Consider the following 24,760-nt stretch of genomic DNA (forward strand, 5'->3'; position numbering starts at 1 on the left):
ACGTTCAACCTCTCGCGACCCCATGGACCACAGCATGCCAGGCCTCCTTGTCCTCTACTGTCTGTCTGAGTCTGCCCAAACCCATGTCCACTGTGTTGATGACATTTCATATTAACTAGTGTATTTTTCTCATTAGATCAACGTAATATTTTCTGGTATATGTTGTAGGAATCCTTAATGCACAAGTTAATCTTGTGTTATATTTTCCTACCATCAGGGATATGTGGTTAATCTTGTCTCCACAAACACCCTGGAGTGAGATGAACCAGATATACAGATAAATCACACCTATACACTCCCCACAAGTATAGATTTTTTTTATTTACAATACCCTATAAAAATGTAAATTTAGAAATTTTCATTAATCATAACCAAACCAAAAAGTAAAAGCACAATAATAATGGGCCACTTGATCGTGTATACTGAAGGAGTAACAGTGGGGGGTGAGGGCTCAAGGAAGGGGTGAAATGTCCAGTAGAATGTGATTTCAAGAGGCAAATAGGGGAAGAGAATACTGTGGAGAAGCAGCCAGTTAGTAACAGGAGTTCACTGCTTAGAGGATGCCTACATGTGCAAATTGTTTTTAAAAACAGAGTAAAAATTAAAAAACCTCACCACATTCCAAAAAAATAAAAGACAACCCAGCAGGACTTAGCAATGTATGATACCAAAATTCAGTAAGATTAATCTGCTCTAGAGGAATTCATTCCTGGTACCTTCTTGGTTAGTCTACAGGGAGATCTTGGCCAGCTTGAAGCAAGGTGCAGGTCAGAGACAAGCTTAGGTAGAAAATGAGTCTTGGGAAGACTAGACACATGTGCAAAGATGATGTTGTTTCATCACAAGGTTCAGAAAGATGACTACTTTGTAGGGAATGGGCAGCACTACAATGCGGCATCTACCACAGGAAGAGCAGAAAATAGACTCAGTGGGTCAATCAAGAGGAATTCCCATCATCTAAAAACACACTCCAACGTTATTAGAGGCACAGAAACATCAGGCCTCTCCACTTCCACAATAAAACGACACCACTACCCCTTGGCTCTGTGTTCTTAGCAGTGATACAGGAAGGGTCTCTTTTCTCTAATAGTCCATCAGTAGTGTAGTGGGCAAAGGGGTCTGTGTAGGGAGGAGAAGCCATTGCAAAAGTGCTAAGGAAAAGGATGGCGGAGCTTGGGTAGAATTCAATGCAACAAGGGCATGCAGAAGGGAAAGCACCACCCCAACCAAGCTCAGGGCAAGACAGCAATCTTCTGTGCTGGGCCAGAGACATAACCCCATAAGGATTTATTTGAAGAAGGCACTGCCTCCTCTTTGCCCACTAAAAGATGCTGGAGTGACAGCAATGATGGACACCAGCATGACCACACTCTTGAGGCCTTCTACCGTATTCCTTGGATCAACCTGAAATAGTAGAAGGGAATAAGAACGGTAAGATGGGCGATAGCAATACTAGCCAGAAAGGTAACAATTCAGTCTTTCAGTATACACTTTCAAGCAAAAACTGACAATCTGATTAAACAAATTAAAAAGCATGTTTATTTGATGTAACAGTATGGCAGAACCCATCTTGGAAATAAAGAGAATTATTTCTAAATAATGTGAATAAGATGACATGTTTCCACTGCATGAGCTTACAGTCTAAAGAAGACCACAATGAGGAGATAGGCATGAATAAAGCATGCTGGCATGATGAATGCCAATAATTTGCATTACACCCTCCTACATCTCATTTCAATAGGCTAAAAATATTTAGCAAAAACATTTCAACCTGATTACATGTTCTGCTCATATAATGTCTTCGACATTTAATGACATTACAATTATTTGATTCGGAATACCCATATTTCTCTTTCCCGCCTACCTGTTTTCTTTTTTAAGCTTGTGCTACTAAAATAACTGTGGGAGTTTTAGAAGAAGACTGTATAAACACCCATAACGTCTAAAGTGTCTCTCCTTTTTGTATACATTACTTTATTTGCTACTTTAATACCCCATCTTTCCCTCAGGAACCCAAAGTGGCATATCTCCCGCCATTTTTCCCTACAACAATCCTATGAGATAGGTTGCACTAAGACAGAGTGATCAATACCACCTTCTCCAGTCCCTTCTTCACTAATATTCTTTATTTCTTCCCTTATTATATGGATAATAGGACATACTTACTGCAATTTTGTCTCTAGCACATTCAGCTTTTGTTGATCAACATAGCGAGAGAAGAGAGATAAAAGATTAGAGGGAGTAGATACTGGCTTAGCCAAGACCGCCTGAGGGATTCGAAGAAACTCCCTAATTGCCATGATCATCACTTCCGTCCTGCCAAGGACAAAGTAACAGTGGTTGTGAAAACAGTGAATTTTATTCAGCGTTCGATACAGAAATTAAACTGCGGACTGTGGAATTGCCATGGAAAATGTTCCATTAAGTAAACTGGCTTTATATTCTGAGCAACTTTTTAAAGTCTAAATGACTGTTCCTCAACTTCAACCATTTTAAAATGAGTGCTCTAACTCCCAGAATTGGCTGGGAATGCTGGCTGGAAATTCTTTGGAGTTAACATTTACACATCTTAAAGTTGCTAAGGTTGAGAAACACAGGTCTAAATGTATCCAACATATACCGTTTTAAGACTCACCACTGATTATCTTGTGTAAGTTCTGTGACAGAATCTGAACTCTGCAACTCCTCTCCTCGACTTAAGACCAAGTATAGCAGAGAGAGGCCAAACTAAAGAATGGGGGAAAACAAAACAATAAAAAAATTACATCTGCATATTACAAAGCAAGTCACATATTGACACTCTCCTAAGTCCAAAAATATAAAGCATCCTAGCTTACTCCTGGGAAAATGGGCATTTGTGGCTGACCACAATCATTTAGTGGCCCTGAAAGATTGCCTACTTCTGTACCAAAGCAATTCTCAATTACAGTTAAAAGAAAGCTAGTCATAAAAAGAATGCAAAACAGTCAGGCATCTCAAGAATTACTTCATAATATAGTTTGGGGGGGGGGATAGCACTTCAAGAGCTTCATTGAACAGATGGTACAAAAGCATTCCTATGTTAACAACTTTACCCAAGCTATTATAGACTAAGTGTCATAGATTGTCTTCCCTTCATTCCTCAAAGTCATTTCTGGGAGAGGGAAAACTCTGAAATTAGCATTATTCCACATTTCATGAGCAGCAGAAGTGAAAGAACCACATTAGCTTCTAATATAGGTAGTCCTTGACTTATGACCATCTGAAATTATGACTAGGGGACTTACAACCCAGATTTGAAGTTCCAATGGTTGGGCCCAGTCCACAGTCACATGACTGAACTTCAGGCCCTCAGCAACACGGCTGCATTTATGATCGTTTGCAACATCCCAGGGTCACATGACTTGACTATGGTATTTCCATACATTGGCACTTCCGTTTTTTGTCAAAACATGTCTATAGTGAACAATTCATTCACTTAATGACCGTGGTGCTTACTTAATGACCATAGATTCCCTTAACAAATACCGCAAAAATGGTCATACAGTTGGATTGGTCACATGACAGTTACAATATATGACTGTAATAGGCAGGCTCCATTACAGTCATATGTTGAGTATTACCTATACGTCCTGAAAAGAAGTAGCACCCTAAACTGGAACTAGCAGGCAGGTATGATAAGGTACACAGCAAAGCAAAGTAAGAATTAGACACCTTGTTCTGAAGAACTGCTGTGAGGTGGAGGTTGGCAGCTGTGGTCACTGTTGCACTGTGAGGTAGGTTCATTAGCTGTTGTAGGATGCTGGTAACAGTTCCCAATGGAAGATGATAAAGAACAAGGGAAAAGGGCCTCAAGAGACAGGGAAGCACCTAAAGAAGGTTATGTTAAAAACACATGTTACTTAGACATGACACACACCTCACAAAGAGATGTACTGGAACAAATCTAGCGTACTACACCGATTTCTAAATTTTTCAATCTTGTAGAAATTATGGTACATTTTTTAATTGCTAAACAGTAAATAACGTTTCATTGGAAGAAATTACTGGAAAAGAAAAGGGGGAAGGAGAACTAAACTATATTACATATGGAATTAAATTATAGCAAGGTTATTAAATTTTCATTCAAGCTGACTTTGTATAAATATACAAAAGGATGAAGGCTATTGCTGAGCACATTGTAAGCCGCCCTGAGTCTTCGGAGAAGGGCGGCATATAAATCAAATTAAAATAAAAAAAAAAAAAAAAAATAAATTCATTAATGAATCTTGCCACTTTCATGAGTAGCTAGCTATCTTTTGACTAGAGTCTTTCTGGATTAAATGAGCTCAAATACTCAAAAGTTTTAATACCATATTTTAATATAAATATTATAGGTATTTTCATTCAAATAATGAGCCTTTATTTCCATGTATGTATTTCTAAGAGAGAAACATCTCAGTAACAACAAATCTAAAATACAGAATGTTTCTTTTTCTTTCTCAAGAGAATACATGAAAGTGTATAATGGAATTTCTGAATGATAAAATTCAAGATTATGAATTATACAATGGTGTCTTTTAAACGTTTCAGACAAAACTTTCAATGACACCATTCCTCTGCAAACTAGATTAGTCTCAACCCTGCTGACCTTCCATAAGACCTGGCTTTTCTCTCAGATACAAGGGTCAGGAAGTGATTGAGATCATGAGTTGTGTGAATTTGTTGTCTGACTGGTTTACCTTCTGTGGACTTTTTTCCCATTAGTTTTGGTGTGTTATTTTTATATTTTGTTTTGATGTTTTTATTGTGCTAGCCACCCACAGCTGCTTTATGTGAGGTGGGTACCATAGCAACGATGATGATGATGATAATAATTTTTCTTCAGGTTTCATTTACCTCATCTTGAGCATCTTTCTTGATTAGAAAGGGCAAATTCCTGGCTGTTGCCATTAGTATCTCAGCTGCTTGTTCACTGGACAAGAAAGGTAGGATCCGTGCAACTAGATGTTTTCCTTTACGTATACACATAATCTGCACAAAAGGGTCATCACTAAGTCTGATGGAAGAGGATATATAACTTTCAGTTAGAAACCAAACATGTAAATAGTCTTTATATTTTTCAAGTAAAGCTGATTTCATGATCTTGGAATAACTTCTGAATTTACAGCTTTACCACCAGCATGAAATTTATGCCATGCAATTTATGTTTTTTAATCATAAATGTATGAATCTATGCAAAACCATCATGAAATATACAACAGAGTGATATTTAAAAGATTTTAGTATGGGCTATGTGTCTGATTTGATGTTTTTATCAGTTTTTATGTTCTTTCTAGTTTTGTACACTGCCCAGAGTCCACAATAAATTCAAATAAATAAACTTTCACTGGGAGTTGTACTGGCCATATTAATGTCAAATGTCATTTTTTTTGCTCTTACTTAATGGATCATCTTAAGCTGACCTAGCAATTAAGTGATTTGAAAGGTGCATTCAGCTCTCTTTTGAGAAGCGAAGAACAAACTGGAGAAGTTGCCATTGTTGTGACAGCAGCACTAAGCATATGTCCCAAAATAATAGTAGTAAGGCATGGTGAAAAGGGGAAAACATACCCCAAAATTATTACATATTTTTGTACTTTCTGATACAAGGAATTTCTACTAAACATTAGAAAGGAATTCAAAACAGCATTTTCTTTATTGAATTGTTGGTATTCTACCAGGTAGGTTCTTACCTTTCTTGATTGGGCAACTTTCCCCTCAGATTGTCATATATGTCACAGATTTTCTGCTTTCTCTCCTCCATCAAGGCCAACCTGTCCCCCTCCAAGCTCAGAAGGTAGCGTCTTTCATAATCTTCTACATCCAAGAGGAGGCTATATGTCTAAATAACCCAACATACAGATTTTAGGCATGTCACCTAACATTCCGACACTTCCAAAATTTGAAAATGGTTTTGAACCAATAAATCAAGTCCATGCTTTATTGACAGATTTCTGATTTAAACAGGCAAGCATCTGGCTTGGTAGACTAGTCTATTTGTTTAAGCTCATTTCACTTATTTAGAAACAGCACTATAAGAACAAAGTTAATTCAATAAATGAATAATTACGGTTAAGCTACTGGAAGGATTCCCTTCAAGGAAACTATTATTGAAATCGTAACTTAATTCAAGTCAGTACTCATGTTGTTTTGCACTATGGAACTGATTTCAATTAAACTGCTATTACCAGCAGGATTATCAGTAATTATTTTTAATCTGAAACTGGATGAAGAATTAATGCCAAACTCACTTTTTCAATAGTGAAGAGAGTCTGGCGCCTTTTATCTCGAACCTGCTTCTCCTTAGTTTCCTAAGGAAGACACAGAAATTACAGCTGATGGATATACATTATTCAGAAAATTTCTCTCGCACAACCTGAGAAGAAAATTCAAAAATTACCTTCTCATTTTTGAAAAGAAAAATATGAAATAGTAAGACAAAACACCCATTCAAAGACAACGTAATTGTCACATGAGGAACTTACATCTTCCTCTCCTCTTAAAGTCACAATAGCATCTATCATTTTGCGGGGGTTGTTCACGCTGGATACGGTCAGCTTCCCTAGTGAGCCCTCAAACTGCACTGCAAGAACAGAAGAAAAACAATGCAGATGGGTCTGATGAGTCAAAACTTTTTGCCTGAAAATTCTGTGAATTTACATACTCTTTGGACATTCTAGTCCTGTGATGGCGAACCTATGGCATGTGTGCCGGAAGTGGCATGCAGAGCCATTTCTCTGGGCATGCGGAACCGTTGCCTGTTGCTGTTCCGGGTTCCAGTGCACCGGTCAGCTGGTCTTCCTGCGCACGGGAGCGTCAGAAACCAAAAGAGCAGCTGCCCGGTGTGCCGGAAACCAGAAGATTATCTTCTCAGCGTGCGCATGAGCACTGGGTGGCTGCTCTTTTGGTTTCTGGCGCTCCCACGTGCACACACACAGATCAAGTGGCCAGTGCGCATGCACGCGCCAGAACCCACAAGAGCAGCAGAGCAAGGGGAGCAGAGCTGCCAGCCAGGAAGGGCGGGTAGGGGCTTCCCTCCCTCCCTGCTTCTCACGTGGCCCCAGCCGTCCAGCTCACGGCACTGCAGTGTGTCTGCAGCCTGGTCAGCTTGGGCGCACAGGGCAGGGTTTGCTGGCTGGGCGGGTGGGGGGGCTTCCTCGCCCACTGCTCCTGCTACTGCGTGGGGGTGGCGGTAGTTCGCATGCTGCTGCTTCCAGCCTGGGTGCCGGAGGAAAAGGAGGAGCCGCACTGCCCCAGGAGGGCCGGAGGAGAGTGCAGCAAGGAGACGTGGTAAGAGGCACGTGGGCCGGGAAGACACTGGGAAGGGGAGGGGGCTACGCTCGCTTGTTCTCAGTGGAGGGCTGGGGGGGCACTTCATCCCGGCCAGAGTTGAGGCGAAGCTCTCCCGCCTGCTGGCCTCCCAACCCAAGCCCCAGGAATGCCGACGCCCCTTATCTCCAAGGCCGGAAAAGGGCTCTGGCTTTCCAGCGGAGGGAGGCAGCATTCCTCTCCGTCTGGAGCTGTGGAACTGGGTCATCGGTGGGGATGTCCCACCATCCTGACGGGGACCAGGGGGGCAAGCATGGGGGTGGGCAGGAAGGCGCGAGGACCCCCAAAAGGCCAAGCGGAGCCACACATCCATGTGCTGGAAACCGGAAAATCAACTGCTTTTCTGGTTTCTAGTGCACTCTTCCATTTCGCACTCAGTGCTGAAAAGGTTAGCCAACACTGTTCAGTCTTTCTGCAAGTTAGATAATGAAGCCGAGCATGGACAAAGCAACTCTATTTTGACTTTCCTAAGAGCTCACATCTATCCATCCTTACAAAATCCTTCTATTCCTTGGTGTGCATAAGCTTGCTTTCCTTTACAACCTCTACAGTATTATGCTAAATCTATTGCACTAGAATTGTAGAACTGCTGTACATGGGAGTAAAATTAAACATCATGCATGTGCATGAGGGGAGGAATATTTTTCCTGAACATAGGAACCAAGGAAAATACTAAGAAGCACATCTTTCCAGTGGATGAATTTTCTACTTGCCGATCCTTTAAAAACATTAATTACCTTAGTTATGATATCTCAATCCCCCTCCATCCCATTCATGCACCTCTATATTTTACCTCCCATGTACTGCATATATAGACCAGCCTCTTCCTATACAACAGAAACTTACCTGGTTTATAGGCATGCTCTAGTTTTGCCACTTGTGGGGTGATTAGTTTTGTACGCTCCTTTTTAGGACCGTCACCATGCATCTCCTCAGCTGCAGACAATTTTTCTAGTTTCTGAAAATAGTTCTAAAGCATCAAAAAGTTAGTTAGAGGCCAGCTTGAGCACCATGAGCTTGACGTATTTTTGAACAAAATAAGAATCCACCGCCCCACCCAAACAACAAAGACAGACAGAAACTTTGTATAAATGACCTGCAAAGAAAGAGGAATAGAAGCAGAATAGGATAATTTCCTTCCACCCCCCACTGCATCTGCTTTGTCACTTTCTTATCTATTCAAGCACCCTTAAGATGCTACTGCCTGCATCTTCCATTAAGCAAAACCAGGGACTACAGAATGAACAGTCACTTGTTCAAATATGTGGAACACCAACCTGATAGTAGAAGTCATCCAAATAGGGATCAGTGCTTTGCAGTTGCATCATTTGGATCTTGGATACCCAATCTTTCTCCCGTTGCAGCATAAGATTAGCATAAGGGTCCTTCCTGATCTGCTCTTGATGGTTATTTCGGTGGTTCCCTCGGTCCCCTGCTGACCCATTTAGATTCCTGTGTTGACTAAAAGAAATGCAACATAATCTGGCAAAATGCAGTTAACAGCTGTATTCTGTGTCTTTTGAAGAAAATACTTTGGAACAATAGTCTGTGACTTATAAACACAAGTCAAACCTAAGCAGAGCAGCCCCTTTTAAGCAAATTTCTACAGCTGTCATGAAAGGCAGCTCCAGATCAGTATAACGTTATAATTTCAACCAATAACTTATGTTTTGATAGGGCAAAACAATACTTTCAGTCTGACTACTACTTTCAGTGAATGAAGAAACAGAAGTGTAAATGGCAGGCAGGGAGACAGGTATCCAGGGCAGACATTTTCTCAAGAATGCAGGAAAAGCCTTGTTGAAAAGAGCTAATCATTTGTCAAGTCCAAAGGTTCACTGCTTGCTCTATAAAAATGCACAAGAGGAATACACTTCCCTGTCTGTTCTTCATGTCTAGCCAACAGATGCTTTGCTTATGGAAATTCAATTTTAGCCATTAAGGCTAATAACTAACAAAAGTCTACAGATTGGTCGAATACAGTACTCTAAGCCTCTGGATTGTCTCTCTCCCTGTGATGTATTTTGAAATTTTTCATAGAGTTTTTAAAGAGATTATTGACTTTCCCATAGTTGCTTTTGCCATCTCTATCTCTAATGATGTCTTCCTTTTTTTTTTTTATTCAGCCCATTCCCATTCCCATAATTCTTGATTTACATGAACAATCATGTTACAGAAGCACTGCAACTGCGCAAGTTCTTTGGGACACAAAAAATGGGTTATCTTGCTGCAAAACACATGGAGCTCTGACCTCATCCTTTATATTGTGAAAGCAATTAGGCTCTCCTTTATTTTCATGGAAGCAAACAAGCGTATTGGATACTCACTTCCTGTTCTGCTGCTGTCTCTGGTGTAAGAGTCGTCGATGTTGTGGATGAAGGTGAGTTGTATCTGGCCTGAACATTTGTGGCCGAGGCCTGGAAAATAAAAGATCCTCTCAGAAAGGGCCATGGAGTGTTCACAAACACAACTCAGTCCCGCAATATGTTAAAAGGACGGTGGAAGAAGTAGGTTACCGTAGATTCTGCAAGTGAGCTCCAGGACATGGGGAATGGTGTTGTGATGGTGGCGTAGCTGCTGCCCCAAAAAAGGCACGAAAGCCACTGGCTGGAGGCATCATCTGTCCTACACGGCCCTGGAGCAGTTTCGGATTCATGGGTGCAAGAGGGCTGCCAACAAGACCAGAGACCCGTGCAAACTGGCTGGGAGACATCCTTCCTGCCTACAGAGCGGAGAGGGAAAGCAGAAGCATCAGATCTTCAACCACCCATACAGAATTGTTTATAGTTCCACTGTTCCTAAATGCATGAATCAGGAAGTGATAGAGACACAAGCAGCAAATACAAAGAGGAAGAACTTGTATAGCAGAAGTGAAGATCCCAGTAGGATGAAGGGCACATAGCTCTTTTCAGGAAGAAAGCTGCATGTAAGAAAGATGTATGTAAGAGAAACAAAGGGCAAAAAAGAAGGCAGGGCCAAGATACACAATGAATCTGATTTAATTTAAACATACAATTAGGAAATTCAGGGTTTCATGCATCTTCGTGCAGAAAATGGTGCACCCAATAACAATGGAAATGAGAAGGAGTAGTAGGCTGTTGCTTACCTGTGCTCCTCCTAGTAGCTGTGCTCTCTGGAGGTGGGTAAGAACAGGAGTAACATTAGGAGGGAACGGATGGCCTAAGAGGGAGTTGTTCTGGTAAAAGAAATAGAATACTTGAATTCTTAAGGTAAAATTTAGTTTGCTTCTAGCAAATTCAGAAGGAAAAAGGAAAATACAAAAACTAGAAATGCTTGACCAATCACAGAGAAGCAGAAATATCATGTATTCATTTTTACATAAAGCATCCAGAATAATTATGTTAAAATACCAAAATAATTTGGACAGCACCACAATGAAAATGTAATTAAAACTTTTTAAATATCTAGTACAACTATTTTTGTCATACAGACAGGATAAAGAAAGAGGAAAGTGACAGAGAGGCTAAGCAATTCAATATAAAAGGCAATATCTTCTAACAACGGAGTGCCATACTTTATTGAATGGCCAATAAGTTCTGTAGACCACAAACTCCTGAAGGGCTAAGTATGGTTCACAGCCACTAGCATGGAGTTAATTTTGAAGCCAACAGTTTCATTGTGAGAGACCTGAAAGTCTTTATAAATTGTTATAAAAATAAAAGGATATGAATATTTCCCCCATATTCCTTATTTGCAACATGAAAAGCTAACATTTTATGTCCATCTTCCCAAAACTAATAGCTTTCAGAAGTATTAGGATTACTATTCCCAAAAGTCCCATTCTTCTTGAAGGTGTCACATTATGGAAGTTAGAAATGTAGGAAGCTTGAGCTGGGAGTTTCCTTTCATTGACATTGTCTCTGCTGTCCATAGAGAATTAAATTTGCTCAAGATCAGAAATTATTATTTCAAAACAGGGCAGGGCGATAATATAGTTTAAGATTACAAATCACATTCAGGAACATTGGAAGGATCACGTGATCCAGGAGGAAAGGGGAAGTAAGACTCATTATCAGAGGCCAACTCAGCATACAGAACTAATGAGGCAAGACTACCGTTACACTGCAGAGCTGGTTTGGAGACATCCTCTCACTGAAGGGACTTGGATAACGCTGCTGAATTGGGACTCTGATGTGGACAGGCTTCGGACATAGGATCTGTTGAACAGAAAGAAGAAGAAAGTAGAGGAAGCATCCATGGCAAGTTGTCTAAGACTCAACCACCAATTGCTTCTGCCAGTTCCAGCTTTAATTCCCAGACACCAAGCTACTTTCACAATGGAAAAAGGACTGGAAGGTTCAGATTGACCGTGTCAATTTGACAGCTGGTCAAAAAGAAATACATTCTCTACTGAAGGTGAGCTCGCATTCAGGGGATGCTCTCATTTATTATATTGCATTCTACTTTATTCTGTTTCTTTAAGCACCCTCTACCCTAGATCCATGCACCTTTATTGTAGAAGGGGCAAACAATACCTGTTGGTTGAAGTTGGGCATGGTAGGCTGCTTAGGAGGCGTCCCAATAGGAACAGCCCTAACAGGAGGACTGCCAATAACTGGGGAGCATGACCGCCTGGGCAGTGCTCGCTCTGAGACATCTTGCTCCTCTTCTCGGGACTGCGAAGGCCTCTGTGGTAGGGCATATTCCAGAACAGATACGGAGGGCACTTCCTGAAGAGGAGAGAATCACATCTGGCATTCCCTTTAAATATCGCTAATCAATATCTTTCTGAATAGTAGGTAGACTAGTGACTATCAAACAGTAAGCTGAAGTATTTTTTGTGGCAAGCAAGAACTAGCAGTGGAGGAGAGACATTCTTGTTACATAAACAAGAATGCATAGTACATGCAGTTTTAGGTAATAGGTAGCAAGAAATATGGGATCCCTTTTCATCCGGGCCAACAGTTCTTTAGAGAAAGAAAGAGAGAGATGGGGGGGGGGGAGAGAATGATAAACTCCCCCTCTAATTTAGAAGAATGAATCTGTAAGCAGGAGCAGAAAGACTAGCATGTACTGACAAGCAGTCAATCGTCTTCTACCTTCTTCCTTCTCAATACATTAGATCTCACTCCTGTAATTCTCTGTCAGCTAATTGAATGGGGAACAAGTTGGGAAAGGATGGTACAAACTATCCAGCGTGAAATTGATTTAATCCTCATTTAAAGAGTCATTATATTTCTGATAACTAATTTTGTCTAATCTAAGTTTTAAAAATTCTGCATTTTTTTTTACAGGTAGTCCTTGTCTTAAGCCTACTATTTTGGTTGTAGTGATGATTGTTAAGTGGCCACATCACGTGAGCATAACTGATTTTCCGACCTTTTTTCTAGTGGTTGCTCAATGAGCCTAGCATAAATAGTCCTCGACTTACTACAATTGAGCCCAAAATTTCTGTTGCTAAGCAAGACAGCTGACAAATGAGTTTTGCCCCAATTTATACCCTTTCTTGCCACAACTGTTAAGTGAATCACTGCAGATGTTAAGTTAGCAACACAGTTGTTAAATAAATCTGGCTTCCCCGTTGACTTTGCTTGTCGGACTGTCACAGATGATGATCACATGACCTTGGGACATTACAACCGTCATAAATATATGCCAGTTGCCAAGCAGATGAATGTAACTTTGAACAGTCACTAAACGAAGGGCTGTAAGTCAAGAACTACCTGTAAATAGTGATTTCAGGGACGGGAAGGAAATCATAAATTGTGGTCACATGACTGTGGGATGCTGCAAACAGTTGTAAATGGGGCTGGCTGCCAAGTGCCCAAATGTGGTCACATGAGTGCAGAAGAGGAAGTGTATGCAGATGTTGGAACTTCAAATCCAGGTCATAAGTCCTTTTTTCAAGGCCTGTCGTACCTTCTAATGGTCACTAAGTGACCAGTCATATGTTGATAACTATCTGTAATTTATTTTTGCAGAAAATTTTAGATAATCTATTAAAATGCTTTAATTCAAATCTGATTAAGCACAAACATCGAAGCTGCCAAAATATTAAGCAAGAGCTGCACTCCAAAGTCTCTGGCTGCTCCACCTGGACTATCAATAGATGAAACAAAGAGATAAGATATGGTGTGTTGTTATGATCTTTGGGGCACTTTGTTCCTTTTGCAAAACTTCAATAACAGATATTTCTTTCTATCCTTTGGCCATCCCCCGTTATAATAGCAAACTTTTTGGTTAAAAACAGATCCTTTATCAGCTACATGGCTCCTAGATAGCTCCTTGAACATTACATAATGGAAATAGTAGGGAAAGACAGACACCTGACAGGAAAACTAATACCCTTGATGGTTAAGAAACACAATACAAAGAGCACTGAACCTGAGTAAGGAGTGGTCCTCGAATGCGCCTCAAAACTGAGGGTCCATCCCAGATGCTTGAATTGAGGCCACCTGGCTGCTGGGAAGAAGGGAACAAAAAATTAGTGAAATGAAATGACTTTACTGGTACTATATGAACCAGTAAACATTAGATCCCATTTTCTCCCTTCATTTTCATCACTCACTATATACCTGTATCAGAGGCCGAGTCTGCACAGCCTGCATAATAGCTGGATCTTCCAATTCATTATCAATCACCATTTTGCTAAGCCTCTCTGCCAGGTTTTCCTCATGATCACCCAACAGGTCCATCTCATCAGTAACTCTGTGATCCACTTGCTCTGTTGAGGATGCAGGCTTTTCTTCCAGCTCAGCCAGTCTTTCGTGTGCTTCCTGCCAGTCATCGTCTACAAAGGAATGACACAAACAGCATTTCCCTCACATTTCTCCCATGCAGTATTCCTTCACTCCTCATGTTATGCCTTTATTTCCCAGGCAGAAGATCATCTCCTTGGAATAGAATAGAGGTTCCCAGAACCTCTACTTTCAGCAGTGAACATAGAACCAATTTAAAGTTACTCCATGGAGAAGACATGAGACTGATTACCTTAATTAGGATATTACATGTATAGGCAGAAGGTATTAGAAAACCTCAGTCATATAAATAGACAGTCAGGGTATATTAGCTATATGAACTCACCAATTGCACCAGTTCCAAATGTGTCATCATTGAATTGATCGATATCCTCATCTTCCTCAGCCAAATTATGAAAGGCTTCTTCATCTTCATCTAAAGGGCAGTCCTCAAGGGACTTAAAATAAAAGAAAATCTTAGCGATTTTAGCTACTTCTACAGTAATCCAAAAATATTATTCTAGAAGAAAGTCTAGAAATTTGTTTTTCCCCCAAAACAAAACAAAACTAGAACCCCAATATCTATAATTTCACAAGTTGAGAGCTTATCTTTGCATTTCCAAAGAATATGCAGCTATCACCGGATAATTATAATCAAGAATAACTAGGAATGAACCTAGTGAAAAAAAAAATTAAATCCATACTGCCTTTACCTCCACAACTGACAGTTGCTTCCTGGCTACAACCCTATCCCCCCCAGCACACGCCTCCTGCCCCTGCGCAACCCCGCTGCACATGTGCGGCAGAGATCCGACGACCAGCTGCCTGGCAGGTGTCCGCACATGTGCGGCAGAGCTGAACTGGGGTGACATCTCGCGTGCCCAGAGAGGGTGCTGCGTGCCATCTGTGGCACACATGCCATAGGTTCGCCATCATGGTTCTGGAACAATAATGGCAAACACTGTGCAGAGAAACTTCATAGCTTTTCCTGCTTGGAAAATAATTTGGTCTTATATCAGAATTTAGAAGAGTATATTTTATCAGGTTCGCCTGATCTCCCAGTTGCGTCCATTTCTGGATCGGGACGCCTTGCGCACAGTCACTCACGCCCTCGTCACTTCCCGTCTGGACTATTGTAACGCTCTCTACATGGGGCTCCCCTTGAGGAGCACCCGGAGGCTCCAACTGGTCCAGAATGCAGCCACGCGAGTAATAATGGGGGCGACTCGTCGTTCCCATGTAACACCCCTCTTGTGCAAGCTGCACCGGCTCCCAGTGGTCTTCCGGGTGCGTTTCAAGGTGTTGGTTACCACCTTTAAAGCGCTCCATGGCTTAGGACCTGGTTATCTACAGGACCGCATTTTGCCACCGATTGCCTCCCACCGACCAGTACACTCCCACAGAGAGGGCCTCCTCAGGGTGCCGTCGACCAAACAATGTAGGCTGGCGACCCCCAGGGGGAGAGCTTTCTCTGTGGAGACCCTGGCCCTATGGAATGAATTGCCCCCGGACATACGAAGGATCCCCAAGCTCCGCGCCTTCCGTCGTGCTCTGAAGACCCTATTATTCCAGCAAGCCGGTCTGACGGGATAAAGGATTTTAATTGGGTTTTGATAGGGGTTTTAATAACGATTTTAGCTGGGTGTTTTAAATTTGGCCAGTGATTGAATTATTTTAATAAGTTTAAAATTTTTTGTCTTGTATATTGTTTTTACCATGGCTGTTCACCGCCCTGAGTCCTTTGGGAGAAGGGCGGTATATAAATATAATAAAAGTAAAGTAAAAGTAAAAGAGTATATGACAGGGCAGCTGAACTACATCACCCTGCAGCCCTGCCTAGCAAAGTCAATGGTCAGATATATTGGGAGCTATCAGTCAACAACACTTGAGACAGATCCCCAGTTCCTAGATAATGACAGTTCTGGAAAACTGACTGGGTTCACATGTTATGCTAAGGCATAATTGGTTGGATTCACACAAAAACATTGTTAACCATAACTCAAAAAGGACATTACGAGTTCATCCAACAAAGCTAAAATCAAAGAAACCATTTTATGGCTTAGCATGATGCATGAACGCAGATACTGCATTACAACACAAGCCTCTTCCTTCTGATGTTAAATCTCTTGCTCCTTTTTTTCAGAAACTCGTGATGCCATACATAGCATTCCTTTCTCCAATTTCTGACACAACAACAACCCTGTAGGATAAATTGGGCTGAAGAACAATGATTGGCCCAAACTCATGCTGTGACTGTGAATATGGGTTTTTCTGGCCCAAGAACAGTATCTTGACTACCATGCTGTATTGAACATTAAATTTATATATCATGCTAAGTAACAAACTGGATTCACATATTTTAGTAGCCACAATGTTGTTTGTTTGGGTTTGAATTAACATTGTGTATGACCCAAAACAATTGTGGTTTACTATTCATAATATATAATTTAGCACAATGTGCAAACCCTGTCAACTATGGCTTCTTCAACCCATTATTAAATAAACTATATTTCAGTACAATGCATCAATTAAACTAATTCTGAATAACTAACTTGATGGTTGGATACCACCTGTTCCAAAATACTTTGTTCTCCCCAGCAGAATCATTCTATATAAATTTATAAATTTAATATTTTTATGCTTTCCCCTTCCTTTTTAGCAAGGCACATCTGTTTCATGCAGTGAATGATTGCAATCATGACCCAATTCAAGATATATTTAGATTAAAAATATATTTCAGTTTCAAATCATAACAATCTTCCCCCCCAACAGAAAATGAGAATGAATAATTTATCCATAATGCGTACACAAATTTAAATTATGACAAGGAACAAATCATGAAGGAAGCAATTACCTCATATGTACTTTGTTCTCAACTCAATTAACTGTCCTATTAAATCCTAAACTATTATATCTTGAAGGAGTTAAATATAGCTTGTATGCTATACACAACAAGCAGTTCTTCTTTTGCTTTTACCCTGGATACCAGAATCAGCCTATGATTGCAGGATTGAGTGCAATAATGAAATTAAGTGTGTGCGTGCATGTGTGTGTAGTACTATAAAAACATTTATGTAAAAAGTCTGCTTTAAAAGCAGAATAAAGATAATCCGCAAAATTTTGTCTTTCTTCAAATAAAAGTAGTTATTTACCACATTGGTAATATTTGATTATTTATTCTAAAAGTTTTCCTTATATTATCTACCAAAACATGCCTGGATTTTTGGATTTAAATGTAACCCACTGCTTTATTTCTCATATGTATATAAACAGTAATGTTCTATTGCAGAGAAGCTAGGGAGGAGAGGGGAGAGATGGAATGGGGAAAAGAATGCAAGTTTCATTTTCTTATTTAAAGGGAGACCTTCAACTACTCCTTTATAGTAACTATTTCTTCAATTATACACACACAGAGATGAAAGAGTGAAAGTGTAAAGTGTAAAAACAAGAGTGTGATTACACACACTCATCTCCTTGTTTTTACAAAATGCTTAATGGAATTTTAAGCATACTTATAAATTAAGGGATCATGACTTCATGTTCTTAGATTGATCTGGGAAAATTGTACTTGAACCACCTAAAAGCTTGAGCCACTTTAGTAATTCTAGAAATACAGACTAACTATAATGTGACATACATTTACAGTGAACAGCCTGAAGCCAGAGTCACATATGGGCACATCCACACTATATTGCCAAAAAACTAGTCACTTCTCATAATTTTAAAATAGTAAGCACACAGTAACAATAGCCATGATTCCAAATCTAGTGGTATGACACTTTGGGGTGCCATAGGACACTTTGAATTTTTGCAACATACATTTCCAATGCTGGATTTTTGGATAGTCTTTTGGCCTAGGGGTGAAAAAAATTAGAGATACTAAGAGTGTGTAAATGAGAAAGTTTGGAAATCTCTAAAGCATAGGATAAACCTTTCATAGGCACACACACACACACACACACACACACACACAAAACCATGGGGGAAAGCCATCCTCTCCAAATGTATAGGTAACAATGAAAATGCTGAATCTCCTGTGACTGCTGTCTCTCACAAATGTTATCTTTTCCATCTTATAGTTTAGTACAGCGGCCCCCAACCATATGGGTACCAGGGACCAGTTCTGTGGATAGAGGTTTTTCCACGGACCAGAGGGGATGTGGTTACGTGTGCTGCCTGCATGCCACAGATGGGGCTTCGCTTGTTTGTGCAGATGGGTTTCTGGCATGCCGCGGGCTGGTGCCGGTTCACAGACCAGGGCTGAGGATTCCTGGTTTAGTACATTGTGCTAAACAGCCTTCTGTTCATCAGATCTTCAAACATGAATTAGTATATGATCCCAGGTGCAGAGTTGGTTATGGGGAAGACTAAAGTTGAAGTAAAATGAAGATTGTGTTACATGGAGCTTAGCTCATTAAATTGCCCAGAGAAAAGAGCTTCATATCCTCAACAGTCATGCTTGAACCATCAAACAAAATTCCAGCATCCAAGTTGTCACTTAAAGTTAATCCATTATGCGTATGTCCTTTAATGTTTGGATTGCAACGCCTAGTCTTTTCAGCTAGTATTGGCAATGCTGACTAGGAACTCTGATGGCTATAGGTTCATGCAGAGGTCATCAGGTTGGAAAAGCTTATTGCACTTATAATATTTTTCTGCAGGTCTGAATCTTACAAACATCATTAAATCAAATGCTCAGAATAAGAGGAACATAATCTATTGCCTCAAAATGCATCAATCCTGTCCTCCATAGGCAACATCCAAATGTAAACGGAGATCAAAACACTAATGGAATTATCAACTAATGTCCATTTCTTCTAAAAAGTTCCTTTTACACACTCACCCCTGCAGACAAATGATTACTTCCACACCGCTGCAAAAGCATCATCCATAAGCAACATTTATAATTTTGATGGTTGAACTTTCCAAGGCATCGGCCAGTTGCACACCTTCACTTAATAAGAGTTACTCCAAATTTCCTTAGATTTGTCTCCCACAAACCAAACCTCCTCCTGTTCCCTTGCCTTCCAATCCTGAAGCACTTATGTCACCGGCATATTAATGTACGTGGATTTACATCTAGCTACGTTTCCCCTTTCAACGATTTCCTTAACTGAGAAAAAGGAATATAACTCTCTAGGCTGTAATTCACGCCGGGGTCTCTAAATCCAGCTCCACGTGCTTTCAAAAGTTATCAGCCCTTGGGGAAATACAGGAAAGCGGGGAGATCCTTAAAAGGCCCTGGCCAGCCAAAGAAGCTCCAGCAAAAGCTAAAAAAAAAATATTATTTTTTTTGGTGCGGCAAACCGGCTGCCGAGAGTCGGAGGAAGCGACCAGCCTTCTTCCTCAAGCATCGGCCGCCCTACAAGTCATCTCTGCCTTTGCCCCCTTGGTGCGCAGCAAGCCGGAACTTGGGTGAAGCAAAGAAAAGACCAAGAGGAGCCCGGTTCCGCCGCCCACCCCCACCCGCCACCCCCGAGATCTGCTCCGCTTGGCCAGGCCGGGCTAAATCGCTCCCTCCCCCCAAGCAGGCGAAGTGGGGGGGGGGTCCTTCCGCTGGTAGATCGAGCTTCTACTCCGCAAATGCCGGGGAGCTCCCGCGGCAGGTCAAAGGTCACCGCAAGGGTGGTCCCTGGCCGCCTCCCCCTCCCGACGGAGGAGGCCCCGCCTGCGCGGGACTCCGGCAGCCCCCGCCGCGCACTGCCGTCACCTTCTCACCTGGTAGCGGAACATGGTTGGCGGGGCGCGGGGGTCTCCCCCTCCCCGCTGCCCGGGAGGCTCCGCGCGGACCCTGCTCTACCCCGGGAACCCCGCCCCTCTGGTACGTGCTCCGCGTCTTGACGTATCACCTAAAGTCCACCACACAGATTTCCTCTTGCGTAGATGAATTCGGCGCGCATGCGTACTGGCGGCCGCCATTCCACCCGGTCCCGCTATTGAAAAAAGAAAATGGTTTTGTTTTTTTTTTTTTTTTCTTCCCTCGTCAGGGGGAGTGCCGCCTTAAAGGGCCAGGCGATGGTTTCTCTACAGGAAACGCTCTTTGGCCGGCTATATATGGAAAGGCTCCGTATCAGTTGCTGCTGCTGCGGATCATTACTGTATATGCATTGAAGTTTCATTAGGGCTGTTTTCAAAATATAAAATGTGATTTGACCTGGCTGTAAGAGCTGTTGGGAAGAACATAAAACAGCCAGGTCTTTTTCTGGGCTCCTGCGGTTTCCTTCCGCAATAACTGGCACACAGTCTCCACCCCCCCCCAACCACCCCCCTACTTTTGATTTAAGATATTCCCAACCAGTAATATGAGGATCTCAAAAGTGTGCTCAAAATTGGATCCGAATCGCTGCCCGGCCATAAGTAATGTTATAGAAACAGAAAAGAAGAAAACACTTTTTTTTTACCATTCTTCCTCCTCTCACTTGGGTGAAACTGGCATAAATCTTGCTAATTTCCCAGATTTCTTCTTCTTCTTCTTTTTTTTTAGAAAGATTCACAGTTTTGCCATCCTGTTAAAAGAATTTGGAGGAGCTGGAGGACAACAACAACTGTGCCGACTTGTAAAAACAACCTGAAAGGCCCACTGGTCCAGCTGTTTTCCAACATGGGAAGGCATCCCAGTTAGCCCAGGACAAAACAGCCGGGGAGGGCAATGACCAATGATGGAAGAGGAGGAGGATGTGTACAAAAGGTTTAGTTTATTGATGAGATCATAGGCCATATCAAAATACAAAGGTTTGTGTACAATAGGTATAAAAGGAAGTACAGCAGGCCAACGTGACCTGAGCCAGTGCAAGCCAAAAAAATACAACTTTTTATGTGTAGCAGAAAGGCCAAGGTTACCTTTCCAATGGGCTAGGATGGATAGAGGTCAATGTGCATTTCTGCCTTCCAGAAATGATTCATAGTCAGTGTTCTCACTGGAGCAACCTGGCCATGCAGATCAGCCCTAAATATGGTGCCTAGTCGATCTTTTAACTTACTAAGTTGAGTTATATGAAAGCTTCATTGATGAAAGTCATGATGGGCAATATAGAAGTCAATCTCTACTCTCATTTATTGATGACCATAGCACATGGAAGACTGCAATTTGCTTTCTAAAAGGAGCCAGTGATAAAATAAAACCACAAATAAATGGATGAAAAGAAAGAAAGAAATATGTATAAGATGCATGACTGAAATTAAATAAAGGTAAAATGTAATCAGTTTAAATGAAAGTGGTTTGATCTTGTGGAATGGAATTTATTTCATGAAAAGTTTTAATCATAAATAAACTTCATTTTTTAAAAAATGTATGGTTATACATATTGATTATTAATGGTATCTAGGTTTAGTGGATGCATATAGTGATAATTGTATGGTTATGTCCCAATGAATGTTGATAATGGAAAAATTAAATATAAATTTGGGGGAGAAATAACTGTGCACCCAGCCACCATTTAGTCATGCTGACTGGCAAATATTAAAATTGCAACCAGGATTTAAGGGTACCAAGAGAGAGAAGGCTGATATAAAGTTAATAATGCAGTATATTATTTAAACAAATATTTAAAGTTTTGCCAGTCCCTGTTCCTCTGTATCTAATAGAGAAGTTACTGATAAACATCAAGGAAATAATATAACAATTAAAACTTATATGAATATAGAGATAAATGTTTCTTATATTAGAAAGTGGAAGAAAGGAAAAAAGTATCAGCACAGCAGACAGTAAATTACTGTTCATGAGAAAGATAATTACAATTTCATAATTTATTCACTATGTTATAAATCCAATTTTATACATTCAAAAGAAAACATTATTGTTCAAATATTTATATTACCCTTAAATTGTTACAGGTGTTTTTACATACATAACATACATACATACATACATACATACATACATACATACTAACCAGTATGTGTGTGTGTGTGTGTGTATATACACACATTATCTATCTATCTATCTATCTATCTATCTATCTATCTATCTATCTATCTATCTATCTAATCTATCATCTATCGTCCCTGAAGTTTATTCAGGAAATGGTGAACTACAATGTTTTCTATCCTGCTCATCATGATGAAATTTTCCATTAAAATGTGTGCCTCATAAGCAATAGTGTGCTGGTAGATTGATTAGTATGAAACTAGACATGCATTATTAGAAGCAGGACTTTTACCAATCTAAGTATACAACAAGAGGTGTCGTTTAGATATTTGGGCATGCAGAATGAGCATGTGAAGATAATGTAATTAAATAATCTGAGACTGAATTATAAATTGGTACAGCTCAGGACTCATTATGCATTTGAATATTCAAAACCTACTAAACTGATTTACAAGCCAATTCCTTTTAAGTTTCAGTAGCTTAACTACTAGAGACATAAATCAGGGCTATGGAAGGTAACTCCTATGAATTACATCAACAACCTGGATTTCAAGAAAAACAAATAACGTTTGTATATCAATACTGTATCATTTCTTTAAACAGCTAACAATCCTTTTAAAAATCCATTGTTAACATTTGAAAGCTTATTAGTGTTGGAAGAAATGTCCATCTGGGTTCAGTTCCAAGTGGGGAGAAAGACACTGGAAACATGGAGACTGCTTGGAAAGATGGTTTAATGGTGGACAGGACCACATGGGTTTTTTGGGTACTTATACCCTCTCTTGGGCCCTGCCTTAGAGCTTTCTGTTCCTGTGTAAGAAATGTATTGTGATTGGTTGTCAGATTCCCATGTGGCCATGCAGGGGTAACTTTGTAGGTTGTCTTGAGTCCCAGGCTTGGTTGAATCTTGCTGAGTAATGTAATCTTCCCAGGTGCCATGTGGTGAGAGGGGTAAAGGCAGGGGTGAAATGCTACCAGTTCGCTCCGGTTCGGGCAAACCAGTAGTGATAGAAACTACTGGTTCGGGCAAACCAGTAGTAAAAAAAGCTACCTGTTTGGGTGAACCAGTAGTTAGCAACCGGTTCAGTCAAACCGGTAGTTTAAAAAAGCTATGATCTGACGATCAGCTGTGCTGCGCGGTTTAGCTTTGCTGCTTTCCTTCGCTAGAAAGCAGGATTTCTTGCTTTCTAGCAAAGCTAAACCGTGCGGCACAGCTTAACCCCCCTTCGCTGTTCTACTTATCTTTCCAAACCTCCTTTTGGCACATACTGTACTGCGCATGCGCGTGCATGCAGCACATGCCAAAAGGAGGCTTGGGAAGGGTTAGGTAACTACCGGTTCACCCGAACCGGTAACTTTTTAAATGCACAGCGTGCGCGCATGCACAGCCAGTGAACCAGTAGCAAACCGATTCAGATTTCACCACTGGGTAAAGGGCTAGTCCTATTATGTCCTGAGGGTGAAGGTCTTTTGTGTTGTAGATAAGCTGGCCCAGCCTTTTGTCCTGTAGATAGGACGGCCCAGTATTTCTGGGGCTATTAACAAAGGTGGGGGCTGCTTTCCAAGAGCATGTATCTCCTTTTCTCATCCAGGGAGGTATAATAGTCTGCCTTTTAAATATTTCCTAGAATATTTCATTCTTCTAGGAGAGAGGTGGGTACTCTCTTCCTACACTAGTTTATAAGGTACAATAAAACATAAATTTATTAACAAAATCAAATTAATTCATTGTCTTATACTTACTGATCTAAAATATGAAGATTAGTGAATCAAAACTAAAAATTCCACTAGAGGGCAGTGAAGTTAAATCAAAATCAAAACACTATCAAATTACAAAAAGCAAATGTAATTTCAGCACATTCTCCATTCCCGTCTGTGGCCATGAACCTGCCCCTGTAACCATTTTATATGCCAAATTCTCATGAGGCTTTCTTTGTTTCTATCATGAAGAAAATACGACTTCAGCAACAGAGTGGTCAACGCCTGGAATGCTCTACCTGACTCCATTGTTACAGCCTCAAACCCTCACAGCGTCAACCTCAAACTGTCTACCGTGGACCTTACCCCATTCCTAAGAGGTCCGTAAAGGGGGCATGCATAAGCACACCAGCGTCCCTACCGTCCCTGTCTTACTGTTCCCATTTATCTGTACTGCCTTCCTTTGTTTATGCTTATGTTTATACCTATTCCTGCTATCTTATACATGGTTGACAAACAAACAAACAAACAAATAAATAAATAGAATAAACTTGTAGGTAAGGTAGCTTGAAATTTCCTTAAGCTGTTCAAGTGATGAACCCATGTTTTCAATCTCCAGACACAACCCATGTTTTCAATCTTCCCCTAACACAATTTCTGCTAATGGGATTTCTGCTAATAGTGGAAACTATTGACCATGCTGCCTCAATACGGTCACTGATGGCGCAGTAATGGCTGGGACCTGTCCAACTCCAAAGGGTGACATTTAGGCTGCCAGGAATATGCCCTTTTGTGCCTCTGGTTCCTAAACATTTTGGTTTTGGCTGCAGGTCCGATTAGACCCCTGCCCTCCACAGATGATCAGCACTTTTCAACATGATTGTTGGGTTTATGCAGGCTTCTTAAACTCACAAGATCATTCCCAATCTTTCCAAACCCCTCCTTCTGCATTTACAACCCATCAGCTGAGTTATTTGGAGGTGGGGCATGACTTTAGCACTTCTTTCAAAAGAGTGTTAGACTCCCATTCATAGCCTGATATAAACGCATTAGGGAGAACGACCGGTAGTTGCTTTTGTCACCCACAGGTGAGAGAGATACAAAGCCAGAAGAATCCACCAATCACTTTTCTTAATTTGTTCTTAAATTTATAAGGATACTACCACTT

The 24,760-nt window shown here is 40.9% G+C and overlaps 1 protein-coding gene across 2 annotated transcripts; it reads right to left on the bottom strand.

Moving 5' to 3' along the window:
* Positions 1-301: 301 nt before the first annotated feature.
* Positions 302-19,835, bottom strand: PATL1 (PAT1 homolog 1, processing body mRNA decay factor). 2 transcript variants are annotated; one of them, XM_070931451.1, is made up of 19 exons: positions 19,746-19,835; positions 14,374-14,485; positions 13,866-14,080; positions 13,675-13,749; positions 11,826-12,020; positions 11,406-11,507; positions 10,436-10,525; positions 9,846-10,051; positions 9,657-9,746; positions 8,607-8,790; positions 8,176-8,299; positions 6,486-6,583; positions 6,252-6,311; positions 5,694-5,842; positions 4,858-5,017; positions 3,694-3,849; positions 2,636-2,727; positions 2,167-2,316; positions 302-1,404 (listed from the first exon to the last, which is right to left on the bottom strand). In XM_070931451.1, the coding sequence occupies exons 1-19, from the start codon at positions 19,758-19,760 to the stop codon at positions 1,383-1,385; spliced, it is 2,295 nt and encodes a 764-aa protein (XP_070787552.1). In that variant the 5' UTR covers positions 19,761-19,835; the 3' UTR covers positions 302-1,382. The 2 variants fall into 2 exon arrangements, with proteins under 2 accessions (XP_070787552.1, XP_070787541.1); XM_070931440.1 differs by having other exon boundaries at positions 13,675-13,752.
* Between the last annotated feature and the right edge of the window lie 4,925 nt (positions 19,836-24,760).

The sequence above is a fragment of the Pituophis catenifer genome, unplaced genomic scaffold (assembly GCF_029215685.1).
Source record: "Pituophis catenifer annectens isolate HBS135680 unplaced genomic scaffold, rPitCat1.0.hap2 SCAF_1, whole genome shotgun sequence".
Taxonomy (NCBI): Eukaryota; Metazoa; Chordata; class Lepidosauria; order Squamata; family Colubridae; genus Pituophis; species Pituophis catenifer.